Source organism: Neoarius graeffei, chromosome 23 (genome assembly GCF_027579695.1).
Source record: "Neoarius graeffei isolate fNeoGra1 chromosome 23, fNeoGra1.pri, whole genome shotgun sequence".
Lineage (NCBI taxonomy): Eukaryota > Metazoa > Chordata > Actinopteri > Siluriformes > Ariidae > Neoarius > Neoarius graeffei.
Genome location: NC_083591.1, coordinates 59807045 through 59825995, shown reverse-complemented (window position 1 = coordinate 59825995; position 18951 = coordinate 59807045). Strand labels below are relative to the sequence as shown.

At 41.7% G+C, this 18951-nt stretch overlaps 1 protein-coding gene across 3 annotated transcripts in view; it reads right to left on the bottom strand.

Annotated features, from left to right (window-relative positions):
- arhgef4 (Rho guanine nucleotide exchange factor (GEF) 4) overlaps positions 1 to 18951 on the bottom strand; it is a 77893-nt gene that overhangs the window by 17145 nt on the left and 41797 nt on the right. For 2 of the 3 annotated variants that reach the window (XM_060906572.1, XM_060906573.1), the window contains exons 2-4: positions 6542 to 13459; positions 5687 to 5995; positions 4974 to 5103 (exon numbers count right to left, since the gene is read on the bottom strand). In XM_060906572.1, the coding sequence (XP_060762555.1) occupies positions 4974 to 5103; positions 5687 to 5995; positions 6542 to 13459 (7357 nt within the window). Of the gene's footprint in view, positions 1 to 1143; positions 1476 to 4973; positions 5104 to 5686; positions 5996 to 6541; positions 13460 to 18951 lie in introns of those variants that run through there. The other variant, XM_060906574.1, reaches the window with a different exon arrangement.

Here is an 18951-nt window from a genome sequence, read left to right as displayed (position 1 = left end):
GTGCACTACGCAGGGGATAAACTGTGAAAAAGTTTGTGGAAAAACTGAGTTACAGGTCAATCCTGAGATCGAGATGCTGAACCTCTTCTGCTCCTCGGACCTGCCTGATCCATCCTGGTGCCCTGTGTCTGGTGGGAATCTCATCACATCGCTCCTGTGGAGGACGGCCCCATGAGGACAGTTGAAAGTCACACCTGGAGGACGCTCTGGACTCTTACAGTAATGCTTTTATGGCTGAGGACTGCAGTTGACTTGCTGACTTTAGGACTGCAGTTGTCATGAACAGTTTTGCACTCAAGTTTCCATCAATGAAGAGTTTATAACATCAACGAAACTGACTTCATGTTAAAACTGTTAATGTTATAGTCAGGCTGTCTGTTGTTGCCCAAATGAGGATGGGTTCCCTTTTGAGTCTGGTTCCTCTCGAGGTTTCTTCCTCATGTCGTCTGAGGGAGTTTTTCCTTGCCACCGTCACCACAGGCTTCATCATTAGGGATAGATTAGGGATAAAATTAGCTCATGTTTAAAGTCGTTCAAATTCTGTAAAGCTGCTTTGCGACAATGTTCATTGTTAAAAGCGCGATACAAATAAACTTGACTTGAGAAAGAAATAAAAAGTGAACGTCGTATGAAACTTTCAGGTCGAAACATAAAACACACACCAGAGTTTAGAACAACAAACACAAACAATTTCTCTAAAGAGGGAAATAAAAAGACTCGAATCTGAGACACAAACCGAAAATCGTTTTCATTCAATTTAAAATGATCATTTGTGCATTTCTGCTGTAAAAGTGCAGCAAACAACAGAACATTTATTTATTTATTTATTTATTTATGATCGAGATGATTTTCAGGTCTTTTTTTTTTCAGTTGAGAGCAACAAGGTGATGTTCCTTCCATCTTTTATTTCCACTCCCACTTACATGTGCGCGCGCACACACACACACACACACACACACACACACACACACAAGCTCAACAATCCACTCTGTTTCCAATAAACCCCAGCGCTGCATCATTGATGTTAAAGACACTGTGCACCTGGAACACTATAAAACCCGAAGAGACGGTTTAGTGCAGATGTACAAAACATCACTAGGTAGTGCGCACTACAGCGGCGGTGGAGAGAAAGAAGGCACTTACCATTGGTGGAGTGCAGACTTTCTAGGCTCCAGTAATGAGACATGACCCCCGTATCGCTTTCACCCCCCTAACGAATCCCAAATCTGCTGCTGGGTCTGCATTCGGCCACACAAACACACACACACTCGAGGAGGAAGAAGAGGACGGCTGCTCTTCAAGCAGGTACAGACTCCAGACAAATGTGTGTGTGTGTGTGTGTGTGTGTGTGTGTGTGTGTGTGTGTGTGTGCACGCAAGAGAGACTGAATCACAACCTCCACTGGTGCGTTTCAAGCGTCAAACACTCCTGATGTCGCCTGCATCCTTCCTACTCTCGCTCAGAGACTCACACACATGATCAAGCCTCTCCCTCCTTCCCTCTCTCCCTCCCTCTCTCTCTCTCTCCCTCCCTCTCTCTCTCACACACACACAGCATCAAGAGGGCCCCACTGAGGAGACTCTGACATACAATGTACACAAGTTTAAGATGCAGCTCGACTCATCACCTCTGAATATTCATATACTATAATTAATAACAGATGATACATAAATGTTTATTAAAATAAAATAATTTTTAATTATTAGAAATCTGAGTGGCTGTCTCTGATAAAAGACCGTCTTCCTGTGTCCATCGCAGTGCCCCTTTACTGAGCCCCATCAGTGCTGTTAGTTAAAAGTGAGAAGAGAATTTAACCCGTACCTCCGGGAGCACTTATTTACCCCTTACAGGTTTATCCCTGAACACGTCTAGGCGTGTAGAAGAACGCCACTTGTGTCTGCAGCCCAAAAACATCTCATTTCTAGACATCTGCAGCCCTGTAAACGGTGTGGAAGTCAATACTTCACCCACTACACTGAGTGCACTTGTACAGCAACGACTAAAAGCTCCCTAATGAATGTCTAGTGCACTCTGTAGGGTGTAAAAAGCCTTTAGTGCACAGCCTACAGACCGGAGCGCTGAAGGCCCAGAGGTTCTCCATCAGACAGACGTCACCTGACTGAACACCTCCAACACTAACGTGGGCTGCATCCCATCACCACCTGGTTATTTATTAAACTATAAGAAGCTCACACACTTTTCAACGGAGCCAGTTAAGGATTAACAAGGACACGACTGCAATTAGGATTAAATCAAATGGAACACAATAAAAAATAAACACCTTCAGCCCGTAAACAGTTTAAATGTTATTAATAATTTATATTCATTATAATCAGATTAATACATGTTATAATTAATTTTAATTCATTACTTATTCAAGCTGCACACTGACATCACAAAATAATGACTTCTACAGCCTCTCATCAAGCCGTTGTAAAGCCCCTTCTTAAAAAAAATAATCTGGATCCTTCAGTGTTAAATAACTACAGGCCAATATCAAATCTACCATTCATCGGGAAAATCCTGGAAAAAAAATTGTCTTCAATCAATTAACTGCCTTCTTGATATCAAACAGCCGTTTTGATAATTTTGATAACCCTTGCCTTGCCTTACAGCCTGGGTACGTGCAAAACAGACAGACAGACAGACAGACAGACAGTTCATTCAGACCTTAATTTAAAAGTTTTATTTATTTGTGTTAATGAATAAAAACAGCTGAAATCAGAGGCGGTTCAACATTCAGGAGGAAAACATGAAGCTTGTTATTAATAAATCTGATGGAACATGTTCATCCTCTTAATGTGAAGCTTACAAGCGTCTCTCTGTCTCTCCTTCCATTTTAAATAATCTTGACGTTCATGGCTGATCTACATCCTTTTCATTCTGATTAATAAATATCAGTCATTTTCATTAAACATTTCTTTTCTCTGAGCTTAAAATGGCCTGAAAATCATCTGTTATTTTAATGAGCGTCAGTGACGGTGTAGCTCACGCCGGCCCCGTCTAGTCCAGAAGGAACGATCTAAAGTGGGCCACCTTGGGCAATAAATGTTGCGAGCTCTATACACTATATACAAGCTCTATATAGAAGCGATATCCACCCGAGGAATCCCGACCTATTTACCAGAAAGAATCTAAAACGGTGAGGAATTGACCGAGAAGAAGCAATTTTTGTTGAACTGCTCATTAAGCTTTAATTAGTCCATAACTTCATTAATAATTGCAATTAAGGAAATCTGGGTAGAAGTTATCTGCACCCTAGGTTCCCCTACCTTCATGCCAGAAAGAATCAAAATCGGTGAAGAACAGAGGGAGAAGTGATTTTCGTGAAATGTGGACGATGCCAGACGGACAACACGTGATGGCATAAACTCATCACCTGTTGGCTGGATGAGATGATAATTATTAAAATAGAGGGTTATTTGAGATTCAAGAGGGTTGCATGGGGAAGCCATGGCCTAAAGGTTAGAGCAGCAGCTTTGGGACTGAAAGGTCACTGGTTTGATTCCCTGGACCAGCAGGAATGGCTGAAGTGCCCTTGAGCAAGGCCCCAAACCCCCCAGGCTGCTCTGGGTGTGGTGTCCGTCACTCTGGATAACAGCAGCTGCTAAATGCCTGTGATGTGATGTAAGAGCATCAGAAAATAAATTATTTATAAATCAGTTTAAATGGTTGATTTTGACAAAACTGAACAAAAGAATGAAAGAAAGAGGAGATTAAAAATTTAAAGATGATTTTATGACACTGGTGAGGCGTCGAGACAGAAAACACTGAGTGAATTTGAGCGAAGAAAACATGTGGAACTGTTGCGTAACTGACGATGTCATAGTGATGTTTCTTCTGTGAGTTTCCCAACAGCAGCAGCAGCTGGATAAACAGTTAAACCTCACAAATTAAATAACCACATCTTCATATTTAACATTTTTTATTCACCGAGCATGGCCCACTGCCCGAGTGTGTGCTCTGAAGGTCAAATGAGACACGACTCTGCAGAAAGAACCATGCACGTGTCACTTCCTCTCACTTCAGTAATTACACACTCTCACGCTTCCACACACTCAGAGTCACAGAGAACAGGTAAGAGACGAGTGCTAGCCGTGTGCTAGCAGTGTGTTAGTAGTGTTAGCCGTGTGCTAGCAGTGTGTTAGTAGTGCTAGCCGTGTGCTAGCAGTGTGTTAGCGTAGAGCTGCGAGATCGGCTCATTGTGCCGCGTTCACGAAGGTCACGGTGTGGGACAGAAATGTTACACAGCAATAATGGACTTCTTGTGTCTTTTTCTCAAAAGGAGTCTGTATTACACCCAATATTCATATACACACACACACACACACACACACACACACACCTACAGACGTGTTTATTCCATCAATCTTTATACATAGACAGAATGACAGGCCTAGATAAACAGAGAGAGAGACTGACAGAATACTGAGGAGAAAACACACAACATATTCAGTACTTGAAAACACACACACACACACACACACACACACACACAGGCTACAGAATTAAAGTCTGTTTAAAGTGATCATCGCCCCCTACAGGACAGTCAGAGTGACACAGTTGATATTAATAATGTTCTATTATGATTATGGTGAACCATCACATCACTAATATCACCAAATAATAAGAAATAAAAATCATATTACAAAAAGAAACAATAAAGGATTCTTGATTTATAATAAAAACATCACCAGACTTTATTGTGATGAATATCCCAGACTACATGAGAGTATCTTGTACGTTGTTGTATGTCAGTCTGGATAAGTACATCTGCTAAACGTCATGTACTGTAACGTATCTCTGAGACGTTAGTGTGAAGTGTGTTTTGTTCAGTTCTTGTGGAGTCACACGGTGTCCAGATTTTAATCAATAATCTACTCCACCTCAAAACTGTCTGCTTCCAGCACGATTCAGAAACCATTCCCAGTCTAATATTAAAGCACAAACTAAATACGTCACTTCATCCTCACCTGAGAATGAAACTGGGCGTGGCCAGCGGAGACAGTCGAGTCCAACCGGAGTGCTCTGAGAGAAGAACTGATCTTTAAGAGACATGGAGGACAACTGCTGTGGAGAAGTGAAGGACAATCTCATCCGCACCTGGGGACGACAACAAAACAACCAACAGCTCTAATATCTGGATAATTATAAACACAGCATCTGATTTATAACGTCAGATCATCACAATCATCATCATCGCTAAATGGTAAAGAGAGCATCACACTCAACTCTCCCTCTCTCTCTGTTACACTGGTCTAAACTTCAAGAGTCAAGGTTTATGGAAGTCCAAGAAGTTCCTGTAAAGCAGCCAGAGGAAGAATCAGGAAGAAGAAACAGGAGAAAAGGAAGTTGATGGTTTCCCACAACGATGAGAGCCATGAAAACAAGAACAAGATTTTAACAAATAAAACTAAAAAGAACTTCAAAAGTGAGACATTTTAAGAGAAAGACACATGGAGAGAGACAGATAAACAAGCCATCAGTTAGAGACAGACAGACAGAAAAACAAGGAAAGACAGGCCATTAGGTAGACAGACAGATTGACACACAGGCAGACAGACCCTATCAACTACAAGTCGAGTGAAAGAGTGCCCGAGAGGAAGTGAAACAGGAAGTAGAAGCGCAGAAACAGGAAGGATGTTGAAGTTCCAGGAAACAGTTCCCTTGTTGTTGAGCTTCTTACTTTCTGTTGCTCCTCAGACGTCATGCACAGCATCCCGAGGTTCCTCTGCAGCATCACCTTCATCTGCTGCATCTTCTGGAACTCCCCAAGCAGCTCATCTGAGCATGACCTCTTCTGTGCTTTAGCCTTCCCATTTTCTGTAAGGTTCCTCTCCTGAATTGGATCGACCATCGTTTCTCCAATTTCCCATAGGGGTAAACTCCAACTGCCAAAGTCAGAGAGAGATCGGACCACACGCCCATCCCTTCTTCGGACACGCAGCACAGAGGAAGATGACTGAAGAGATGATTTACCACCGTCCTGTGCAGACTTTCGAGTGGACAATCAAAAACATGTGTCGTTATTTAACAAAGAAAAACATGTCATCATTGATAGTGATGCTTTCTGTAAGGAAAGGTTTATTTAACACGTATGGAAGGAGTCTCCAGGGACATCTTCAGGACAGGAGAGTTTGTGCTTTGTGGTTTCTCAGTAACGAGTGCAAGCTGCATTTTTTATTTGTCTTTTTAACTTCATGAGAGGAAAAAAAAGACTGGTGTGGGACTGGCTGTTTATAGCTACTATAGCGTAAGTTAGAACAGGAGCTAATGTTTAATGAACTGTTACTAAACATTAAAAGTAACTATAAGCAGATAAAAAAATATGAGGTGCTACCGCTGTTGTCGTTGCATAATGGAATAAAACACGTGGAAACGTGCTGCTTTAGAGAAAATGACATCAGCTTCAGGGTAGCAACAGTAACTGCGCTTCATCACACCACTGATTTTTCCTACACCAGTACACCCCATAGTGATTTACTACTTATAAAAACTGTTGCATGACTGGTACAAGAACCAAAAGGTCATGAAGACTCACCTCAGGTTCGTTGGCCGAGTTGGTGGACACCAGGCTGGTTTGAGATTGGTTGTCCGAGTTGCTGTCTTCAAGTAAGTTTTCAGAATCAGAGGTCTGAGCTGATGCAAGTCGTGTTGTTTTTTGCCCAGTTCGCCTTTGTGAGGGATCCGACAGTCCGTCCAAACTTGGACCCTCACCCAGTGAGCACAAGGAGGTGGTAACAGATTTTGAGGGGTAACGGAAGCTGCTCCTGTGGCTCCAAGCCCCAGGATTTTGTGGTTTGGGAGTCACTGGCCTAGTTGGCATATCAAGTCCTTCAAAAGAACCCAGGGATCCTGTCCAGGATGGAGATAGCCGAGTAGCAAGAGGAAAAACAGTAGGGTGCACGAGTGTCTCTGAGATGTTTTCATAACTTTGGACAGCCTCAAAAACATCAGCGCTTTTGGCTAGGCCATTAGATAATGTGTTCCTCTCAGCAGGCTCTGTCTCAGGTCTGGACACTGATGTGTCAGGGTGTGATGGGCTTTTAAAATCCTCCTCGGAGCTCTGGAATCCCTGAAGATTGGGACAGTCCACAGTTAACCTTGACACAAAGTCACTCTGGAGACGACATCTAGACTTGGCACCACTTGGCCCAGGAAGAGAGAGAGTTCTCTTTAGTATCTCAGCCTCTTTAGACTTTTTCATCTTCTTCCAAGGCTGCTTGGATTTTGTATCCTGGTTCAGCATGTTGGAATCCTGTTGGTTGTCTTTTTCACCAGTTCGGATCTCAAACAAACTCGACAGAGACTTCTGAGCCAATGCAAGCTTCATGCGGAAGTTATCACTGCTCTTGCTTTTCTTTTGAGGATCAAGTACAGGTTTCATTTGCACTCGCTCACTGTATTTGTTATGCTGTTGTGTATTCTTGGAGCAGGGCACGGATTTGGATTGTCTAGTCCAGGTTACACCAAGGGTTTTCTCAAAGACATCATTACTAGATTGAGGCTCATATTTTGTCAAGTGATCTGCAGTAGGATTATGATAAGGTGTCTGATTTCTCTCCTCTCCGGCCTGAGGACACAGTTCGGTCTCAGGTTCAACCTTGTTTCCAACCTTGGGCTCTCTCTTGCTTTTGCGGAAGGAAGGGATTCTTGTGAACCTAGAGAACATTGAGCTTTTCCCTGTAGATGTGCCCTTGGTCTCATTATTCTTTAATAAGCTTTGGATACTGCCACTTGAGTTGGAGCTGCTTCCCGTTGGGCCATGACTGGATTCTTCAACTTCTTCAGCGTTTGTGGTGATAAAGTCTTGATCTGAAAATGCGGAATTGGGAATATCATCATTACCATCATACCAATTTGTCAGACAAGTGATGGTGTTTACATCTTCTGGTTTATCAGAAGCTCCTTTCATAGACCTGTCATTGTATAGTACATCATTTTCATCCCTTTGTAAAGGGTTACATTCATCCTTGTTTACAGATAGAGTAAGATCCTTCTGTTCTCCATCCAAACTGTCTGAACTCTCCTGAAGGTGCTCCGACTCCATAATGGGCTCCAAATCTGATGCTATATCAGTGTTAGCGTCTATAAAAGGGTAACTCTGGAACTGAAGAGAATCTGGACAAACAGGTGTCGTTTTGGATCCATCATTTCCTAATCCATTGGTAACACTGATTAACGCAGAGTGGGGCATTAGGCTTTGCTCTTGGAGAATCTTCTGACATTTAGGTTCATTCACAGAAAGAGCTTGTGAAAACCCTGTGCTTTGAGAACTGGAATTAATCAGTCCAGGATCTGTGATTGGACACATAGCAGGATCTGCCACGAGTTCCCTGTTTTCCTCCAACTGGCACTCTTTTCCATACATCATCTCCTGAGAACCATCTTCTACATTAAGTGGATTTGAAAGAACCCTTTTGTAATCCATCAGGAGTGGTTCAGGGATCTCAAAGAAACTAGAAAGACTGCTTGATAAATTTGAAAAGACATTCAAAGGTCCGTCTTGCAAAGATGAATGCATGTGATCCCAGAGCTCCTGTTCGAGTTTAGAATGACGTAAAGTGCAAGGTGCATCAGGTGTGTGTTGCTTTGTGTTATTGTTTGTGTCTGAACCATGATGTGCAGATTTTTCCTGCACACAATAATCATCATTTGAAATACTAACTTCATGCTCTTTTGCACAGACTGTTTCACATTTAGCCTGGTCTGCTTGTAGGACCTGTTCGGTCAATTTGGTGACAGAATCAAAAGGAGTCGATTCTTTGAAGAAAACCTCAACTGGACCTGGAAGTTGTCCTACATCATTGTCTACAACATTTCCTCGAACACAATCGAAGATGACACTTTGTGATTTTTTACCAGCTGAATCCACCATCACATAAGAGTCAATCTCACCCGAGTTCTCCGAATAAATCACCTCCTGCTCTTTCTGGGGTATGGCAGTGAATTCCTTCACCCTGGAAGTGTTCAGAAATTTCAAATTTACAGAATCATCTAAATTATTAGACTGCCTTTCAGTCTGATCACTGTCCAATTCCAAAGTTTCATCGCTGATTGGAATGTTAGGCTCTGAAATAAAACTGTTAGAATACAACGGACTCAAGGAACATTCATCTGCTGAACAATAATCACAGTCTTTGATAGTAGAACTTTCTACCAAGTTCTCCTTGTTGATGTTTGGATTTGAAAATTGTCCCTGATCATTTTGGAGCGATATCACATCTTCAGGTTGAAGCCTAGAGCGGTCACAAGATTCAGCACAAGGACATCCATCCATTACTGGATCCACAAACATCTTAGCATCTACTGATGAATCCACAAATATGTTACTATTTACCTCTGAAGGTTTAACCCCAGCTTCATCAATCAGTCTCAGAGGTTCTACCATATTTGTATTCATCATTATTTCTGATAAAGATATTTGAGAAATGGTGAGATTCTCCATTTTATTTACATTATCTGATAGTTCTTCATTTCTACTTGCACCAGTGAAATCAGATGCATTCTCTAAATAAGGCTCTGATTCACTTCCATCTGGTGGTGCCAAGGTGAGTTTAGAAGTTGTAGAATGTTGTGAACTGATCAACTCTGTGTCAGAGATGCTAAACTGTGAGATGGAAACAAATCCAGCTACCTCAGAAGATGGAACATCCAGAACTTCATCCTGTACTGAATAATTTATAATCATTGCATTGGAGTCCAGGGGTACAATGAGTTCCTCTCCATCCTTGTTCTTCTCCAGACCATTGTTCTGTAAAGGACATCCAGCTTCCTCAGGAGATAAATGATTATTAGTTTCTGCACACTCTACATCATCTACTCCATTGCAGTCATTTGTCAGTGCTCCCACAAGTTCCCCTTTATCGGGTCCCTTTCTTTCAGAATAAGATGAGTCCAGATTTCTTAATTCAGGAGAGCCTGAACCATCTAAATTAGACGTGTTTTCTAACTGGGATGTTGCTTTATTTTTGTCCATCAGTGTAAGTGTTTCTTCAAAAGTCAGGTTTTTTGATGTTAGACCAGACACAGTACTTTGTGAGATGGAAGAAAGTCCAGCTTCCTTAAGAGATGAACCACTTAAAACTTCATCACACCTTGAATCATCTAAAATTACTGCATTTGAATCACTTTTCAGTGGTTCCATGAGTTTCTCTCCATACATGGTCATCTCCAGACCAATGTTCTTTCTTTCTGAATGAGAAGAGTCCACATTTCTGAGGTCAGTAAAGTGTTTAGAAGAAGAAAAGTCCATATGGTCTAAATCAGAAGAGTTTTCTAATTGGAGTTCTGCTTGTCTTTGGTCAGTGAGTGTTAGTGTGTGTGTAAAAGTTGAGAAGAGTTGTGAATTGATGGAATCTGTATTGGACATGCTCGCTTGAGAGATGGAAGAAAGTCCGGCTTCCTCAGGAGATAATCGATTACCAATTTCTGCATTCTCTAGATAGTCAAAAGTTACTACATTGTAGTCATTAGCCAGTTGCTCCATGAGTTGCTCTCCATCCATGATCATCTCCAGGCCATTGCTCTCTCTTCCTGATTGAGAAGAGTGCAGATTTTTGAAGTCAGGAGAGCTTTTAGAAGGAAAATCAAGTTGATCGTTACATGCCACACCTTGAGCCAAACTGTTGTCCAATTGGGACGTAGCTTCACTTTGGTCAGTAATCAGATGTGTGTCAGACACGCTGGCCTGGGAGATAAAAGGTCGTCTAGCTTCCTTGGACAAGATTTCGAGTGATGATGGATTCATAATTTCATCACGAAATAAATTATGTAAAATTACTTCATTGTAGTTTCTCGTCAATGGCCTGACAGGTTCTCCTGTGTTTGTTTTTATTTGAACATTATCATTCTTTATTTCTAAAAGCACCAAGTCCTGATTTTTGTGGTCAGGAGAAGAACATTCTCCAAGACCTCTGCTTGAAACACCTGATTCTGATGTGTTGTCTAACTGGAGCACTGTGTCACTTTGGTCAGGAGATGTAAATGTATCTTCGGTTGTAAAAACTTCTGAATCTGTTGAGTCTTTTGATGCAGTGTTGCTGTGCAAGATGGAAGGAAGTCCAGCTTCCTCAGCAGATGACCAATTTGCAGTTTCAACATTTCCTGACTCTTCTAAAATCTCGGCACTGCCCTCTACTGCACTATTTTCCAATTGTACTTTGTGTTGTGATCCATCACGGTTCATCTGCTGACCATCATTCTTTATTTCTGAATGAGATGACTCCAGGTTTTCCAGGTTTCTGAGGCCAGGAGAACATTTAGGAGAACAATAATCCACTTGGTCTTTGTTTGCAACAGCTAAATTTGATTTTTTTTCTAACTGGGGAACTGCTTCACATCTATACGTGAGCTCAGGTGTCTCTACGGAAATTGGAGAAAGTTGTGAATCTATCAAATCAGGGTCGGATATGCTAACCTCAGAGATGGAATGTAGTCCAGCTTCCTTGGAGATCTCAATAAATGAACCATCAGCAGCAAGATCATCAAGAATTATCACACTGCACTCCCTAGACAGTGGTTTCATGAGTTGCTCTCCATCCGTGTTCATCTCCAGACCATTGATCTTTTTTTCTGATTGAGAAGACTCCATGTCTGCAAGGCTATGAGAGTGTTCAAGAAAAGAAATGCTTGTAACATCTAAATCTTGAATGCTGTCTAACTGAGGTGCTGCTTCACTACTTTTACTCAGTGTAATTGTCTCTTTAAAATCTATTAAATGCTGTAAATCTGTCAAGTTTACTGAGGACAAGCTAGCTTGTGAGATAGAAGAAAATCCAGCTTCCTCAAAAGATGAACCATTTAAAACTTCCTTACACTCTGAATTATCTAAAATAATTGCACTTGAATCATCTTTCAGTGGTTCCATGAGTTTCTCTCCATCCATGGTCATCTCCAGACCAATGCTCTTTTGTTCTGAATAAGAAGAGTCCAGGTTTCTGAGGTCATTAAAGTGCTTAGAAGATGAAACATCCACATGGTCGAAATCAGAAGAGTTTTCTAATTGGAGTTCTGCTTGTCTTTGGTCAGTGAGTGTTAGTGTGTGTATAAAAGTTGAGAAGAGTTGTGAATTGATGGAATCTGTGTCAGACATGCTCACTCGAGAGATGGAAGGAAGTCCAGCTTCCTCAGGAGTTAATCGATTAACAATTTCTGCATTCTCTAGATCATCTAAAGTTACTACATTGCAGTTGTTAGTCAGTGGCACCATGAGTTCCTCTAAATCGATGTTCATCTCCAGACCCAGGTTTCTGAGGTCAGTAGAGCTTTTAAGAGAAGGAAGGCTCCCATGATCTCTGTGATTGCTTGCAACAGTGAAATCTGAAGTGCTGTTTAACTCTGGTGCTGATGTGCTTCTGTAGATCAGCTCGGGTTTCTCATTGAGAATTGTGAAAACTTGTGACTGTATCAAATCTGAGACAGATACACTCGCCTGAGAGATGGAAGGAAGTCCAGCTTCCTCAAGGGATGAACCATTTAGAACGTCATCACACCCTGAATCAACATTTCTGAGGTCAGGAGAACTTTTAGGAGAAGAACATTTCCCATGATCAGTGCTTAAATCAGGAGTTGGTTCTAACTGATGCACTGCTTCACTTCTGTCAGTCAGTGTAAGTGTTTCTTCAGAAGTAACCTGAGAAATAGAAGAGAGTCCAGCTCCCTCTGACGCAATCTCAAGAGATGAGTGTTGTCCTGAATCATCTGAAATCATCACACTGGAGTCATTGTCTGATAGTGCCATGAGTTGCTCTTCACCAGTGTTCATCTCAAGAGCATCATTCTTTCTCTCTGAATAAGAAGAGTCCAGCTTTCTGAGGCATTTAGGAGAAGAAGAAACATCCACAAGATCTCTGCTTGGAACAACAAAATCTGAATCTGTCCAGCCTTTTAATGCTGTGTTGGACTGCAGGATGGACGGAAGTCCAGCTTCCTCAGATGGTGACGGATTTGCAGCTTCACTCCTTGAATCAACTAAAATCACTGCATTGCAGCTGTCTTTCACCAGGAGTTCCTTAGAAGGTGTGAAACATTGTGAGTCTTTTGGTGTGTCGCACACACTAGCATGTGAGAGAGAAGGAAATCCAGCTTCCTCGAGAACTGCACATCCTGAATCTGAGTCCAAACTCCTCACGCTGCACTCACTTCCCAACGATCCCATGAGTTCCTCTCCAACCCTGTTCATCTGTGGAACATCAATAACGGCATGCTGACTTTCTGAGTCCCGCTTTCTGAGGCCAGTGGAGTGTTTAGGAGAAGAAAAGTCCTCATGATCTCCAGTACAATCTGAGGAAGCATCACTGTGCCATGAGTATGTCTCAAAATACTCCTCTGTCATGTTCTGAGCTCCTTCCAGTGCTGGTTCACTCCAAACATCTCGACTTTCTGTGGTCTTCTCCTGGAGACAGTTGACATCTTCTGGATGAGCAGCATGTGTAGAGAAGTTCTCGACAGCTGGAGTCTACAAGGAGAAAGAGGAGATCTTTAAATCAACAGCTACGAAACCTTAAAATTACAAACAATATAGTCAAATTGTAGAAATGATTTTTAAAAAAATACCACGATGATACTTTAACTTCAGTGAAAAATAATTTAATGCTGAAGTGTCATGATATCGCAGAAAAATATACTGTAAGATAATTTATCATGATACTTTATAATCATCATATCACTCGCCTTTCATGGGAATAACTGGGTTATTGAGGAACAAACTGATTTTTTTTTTAAATCACGTTGGTGATTGGCGGCACGGTGGTGTGGTGGTTAGCATGGTTGCCTCAAAGCAAGAGGGTTCGGGTTCGAGCCCCGTGGCCGGCGAGGGCCTTTCTGTGTGGAGTTTGCATGTTCTCCCCGTGTCCGTGTGGGTTTCCTCCGGGTGCTCAGGTTTCCCCCACAGTCCAAAGACATGCAGGTTAGGTTAATATGGGACGGCCTCGGGCTGAGGTGCCCTTGAGCGCTGCACCGAACTCCCAACTGCTCCCCGGGCGCTGTTAGCATGGCTGCCCACTGCTCTGGGTGTGTGTGTGTGTGTGTGTGTGTGTGTGCTCATTGCTCACGTGTGTGTGTGTGTGTTCACTGCTTCAGATGGGTTAAATGCAGAGAGGAAATTTCACAAGTGTGTGATGAATAAAGTTGTGCTTTCTTTCTTAAAATATCCATAATTCTTTCATATAAAATGATGTACCTGTATAATTATTACAGATGTATGTGTTATAATTATTGCCACATAATTAATTATGGAAATTTTCAAAAGCTGTATATGTTAAATTTTATAATAATAGAAATGAAAAATTATATTTATAAAAAATACTCCAATGTGAGACATTTGGGTTAAAGTTTGTTTAGCTTTAATTTTTATGCCTCATTAACATGACGAGCTCATTCTCCTTGTTTATTTGCAAGTTTCACCCTTTCATATGACTTCATAGGACTCAACCTCAAAACATTGTCCTTCAGAATCGAAGAAATAAGTAAGAAATAATAGGCCACAAAAATACCATTTCCCTGCCAACGAGACTTTATTTTCTGTTATGCAGCTCAGGGAAATGTCATAACCATCAAGAAACTAAAGTGATTTAATGGAAACATCAGAAATACAAGCTGAATCATGCAATAATCCCACCCAATACACACACACACACACACACACACACACACACACACACGTCAGAGAACAAAACCAGCTCTCCTTAGCCGAGGTCAAATCCTCAAACTTATACACATCAGCAAACACACAATTCAGCACAAAATTACATTATTCTTTGATGCATTAAATACAGGTACAGGCACACACTCGTATGAACACACACACACACACACACACACACACACACACATGTCAAAGGATGTGGATTGAGGCGGAGGAGATCGGAGCAACACGCCTGCCAACATGCAGCTCAGAGCCGCACCTACATTCGCCTCGAGCAGCGATACACACTGTTTCTACAGACAGGCATCTGGTCCAACGGTCTTCATCTGGGTTGCCAGATCTGAGTCACATTAAAGCCCCAAAAATCACTAGATTTCCAAATGTGGTCCTTCAAATGCTGTAATAAACTCGACAAATATCATTATAAAAAAGTGTTAACATTGTCAACAAGAAAAAAAAATCTGGCATTTTATCCAAAAAAAAATCCTAGTTTACATCAGTGGATGAGATAGAAAATTTTTTATTTGCTTTTTTCCCCACAGACATGCACCAAGCCATAATAAGAAAACAGCAAGGGAAAAATCTGCCGTGGTGTTATTAAAAACAATAATAAACCCTTCCACTTTTTTACTGAGCAGAGACACCGAATTCCTGCCTTCGTCTTTCCTATTGGCTCACGAGACTGAGGTGTGTGAATCAACAGGTCAAAGTTCACCAAAATAAAGTCAACTGAAGTAACATCTGCCAGATGCACAAATGCCTCTCATCCTCCGCCCTTTCTCCCCTCAAATGAATTTTTGGTTGTTTTGCTTACTGCTTCTTTAACTGACGAAACAGAAGCGTCATTTTTCAAGCGTCTCGTCAAAAATTTAGCACAGAAATAAATATCGTAAATAAAAAATAAGGTAATTCACTGATGCACCACAAACGTATTCCTTCAGTGAAAACACTTTTTAATGTCACATGGATTTAAATGTTTTGAAAAAACAAACCTTTTCTTCTGAATGAATTCTTCATTTCACCGTATGGATCGAACAAGCCTCCAGGTTACGGACTTGTTTTGCAAAACACTAAGAATTAAACTGTAACATGCAAAACCACCAACATCCAAACAGCAGCGAGTTAAAAGTATCTCAATTCTGGTGAAAAACACAGATCAGGCAACCTGAGCCCTGTGTTTATTTCATCATTCATCAAACACTGATCCACCACTCAGCCAGCCCTAAATCCGTCATGGTGTTAATGTCGGCTCTTAACACCTGAAATTCACTCAGTCAACACTGCGGTGACAACAGCTGGTGTTTTTATTGCTTATCCACTTCGAGAACATCAACAACGATGAGGGTGTTCATCTAAACCTGTGATCTGCAGCTACACTAAAGTTAGAGCTGCTGTTATAGAGAATTAATCAACACCCTCTCTTCTGACCAATCGCAATCCAGAGTTCTTCAGCAGCAGTGGGGAGTTAAACAGACAAATACATCAGTGCTTCATTAACAAGCCGAGTTACTGCAGCAGAACACAAACAGACGCACCACAGATACAAGGAGCAGAAGTGAGGAAATACCTGACAATTACCTTCCAAATATCTACTTACAGATGCTGCACAGATGTTCTGGTGTGTGTGTGTGTGTGTGTGTGTTTGAGTGAGTGAGAGACACTGTTCCTTTCTCAGTTTATGTTGTTGAGCTTGGAGCTCATCTTCGCTGTACACACCTGTGACCTGCTGAAGATCAACAGGTAGAATAGGTTCATCACAAACACCAAGTCCTTTGGCAGAATCATCAATCAGATACGAACCATTCACACACACACACACACACACACACACACACGAGCCTGAAATGAAGTTCTAGAGTTAAAAACAAAAAGACTCCAACACATGGAGACGGACACTAAACTGCTCCAGCGCCCCGACGTCACCGAGTCGTAAACTAACCGCAGTGAAACCCATCTGGAGGAGATTACAGCGGCTCGCGGCTGGCTGATGGGACGATACATCACCAATACTGTGATACATGATGCCACAATACACTCTTCTGAGATATCGCAGGAATCATCAGCATTTTAAAGACAATTAGAAACTCGGAGTGAAAGCAGCTCCATCTTCACATTCTGTATAGAATTTTTAAAGGTCTCCTTGCATCGTTTTTTTCATTAATTGTGCGGTGGTCTCTAGTATGAATGAACGCCCTGTGAGCCGGTTTTGGTGAAAAAAATGCCGTGGTTCTCCTGTTTCAGGCTGTTCTAGTTTGGTGGAGGAGTGGGTGGCAGGAGAACGACAGGATTTCAGCTCTTACTCATTAATATTTGTGACATGTATAAACGTGTTACCTCTGATTGGCTAACAGCACTGTGACACTACCTCCAGTGGGTCAGAACAAGCGGATGTGGGTGTCTTTGTAAAAACTGTTTCGATTGGCTATTATGGTCTTGACATCGATGTTTTGACCAATAACAATGTAGATGTGGCAGCGAGGGCGTGACCGAGCGTCGGTCTGTGAATGGAGGGCAGAGTTAGGGAAGGTAAGTGGCAGAATCACTGCACCTGACAGGAATTAACCTGTGTTTGTGTGTCTTCCCCAGTGACCGCGCCCTATAAGAGGAAAGGGAGAGCGGAGGAAGGGAGCTACTCCCCAACCAGAACACTTGTGTGTGTGTGTGTGTGTGCGCGCGTGCGTGACTGGGAGGGATCCATTCATTCATTCATTTATTTAATTAAATACTCTCTGCGGCAGCGGCTCTCATCAAGGCACAAGGCACGGAGCAGAGCTCGCCTCGGGGGGTGTGGGGGGAATAACATCCCCTGGCTGGGAGCTGACGGGCCCTGGCAGCGTTGGTCCGTTCGGGAGAGGGCAGGGGTCACTGGCTGCCAAGTCTGGGGAGGCTGGAACCTAGGGTTAGGGTTAGGTGAATTACGTCCCAAGGCGCGGAGCTAGCCCGCTCAGGGAGCACTCTTTCATTCAGGAGAGGGCAGAGGCCGTTGGCTGCCAAGTCTGGGGAGGCTGGGACCTCCCCTGCCCGAGTTACGAGAGTGCAAAGTCGGGCTGGAGTCGCCGTTAGAAACGAAACTGATGCAGAGCACCGCGCCGCGCCTCGGGGCAAATTACGTCTCGCTCCTCGCACTTTCTTCCCGTGGGTGGTCGCAAGCCAAGGTGGGCGAGGCCATGAATACTAATTTTTGAAGTGATGTAACTTTGTATGGCTTTTTCTGACCCGCTCATTTTTCTGACTATTTTCTTTTGTAGAATTACATTTTCACATGCAGCATGCAGATGCAACTCGGAGTGAACTATGGTATTTCAAAAAGAGCCAGTATTAAATGTTTTTGGTGGAAGGTCACCTTTAACTCTTTACATTTTTTCCTCTTATTCAGCATTAAATTATTTTTCCTTTGTAGATGTTAAACAGCTCAAATCAAACCCACTGCTAAACAACATATCCAGGCTCTTTAAGGTTTTTAAAAATTATTATTAATATTGCATATATGAAATAAATAAATAATTCATAACGAGTAAAATTTTAAAAATGCCATATTTTCTAAAAAAAGTATTCAACACTGATGACAATAATAATAATAATAATAATAATAATAATAATAAAGCAGTATTTGTTACATTTCGTTTCAGACTGTAGAACAATGCGGCTGATTTTCAAATAAAAACCAATAAAAAAAATCTCATTTTTAAAAAGCGAAACCATTTCCTGAAGTCTGACACAAAACTATTTTATTTTATTTGAGTTTGGGATTTTTTTGTCTCTTCTATTCCATTGTACATCATTACACACGTTTACACACTTCTTAACAGAGCTGTGTGTTGCCTGAATATTTGCTTATAAATCCATAAAGAAAAGGAAATTTTAAAAATGGAAATGTCTTCATTATATTTTTACCTCATTGTCCTCCTTACTGTTCACTACAGTCAGTGAGTACAGGATGAGTTTATGTAACACTAGCACTGATAGTTCCGTATAATAACATGTTAAAGCTGGACTGCCTTTCAGATTTTTCAAGTGTAGGTCATAAAAAGATTTTTCCCGACACCCAATTATTTTTGTTTAGTGACTGAAAGCTACTGAATTCGAATCACAGACTTCCAATTTTATCAGTTTTTTTAAATAGAACAATTAATGAATTTATTTCCATGTGGCTCTAAATTCTCCGCTATTTTTTCCTGCTTCCCCATGACCCAATACAAGATACTACATCATGCATCACGTGGTGGGCTTTCCCCGTTCACGCAAGGCATTGTGGGATACAAATTTGAAACAGGAGAGAAAAATGGAGGACGTGAGTGTGCGAA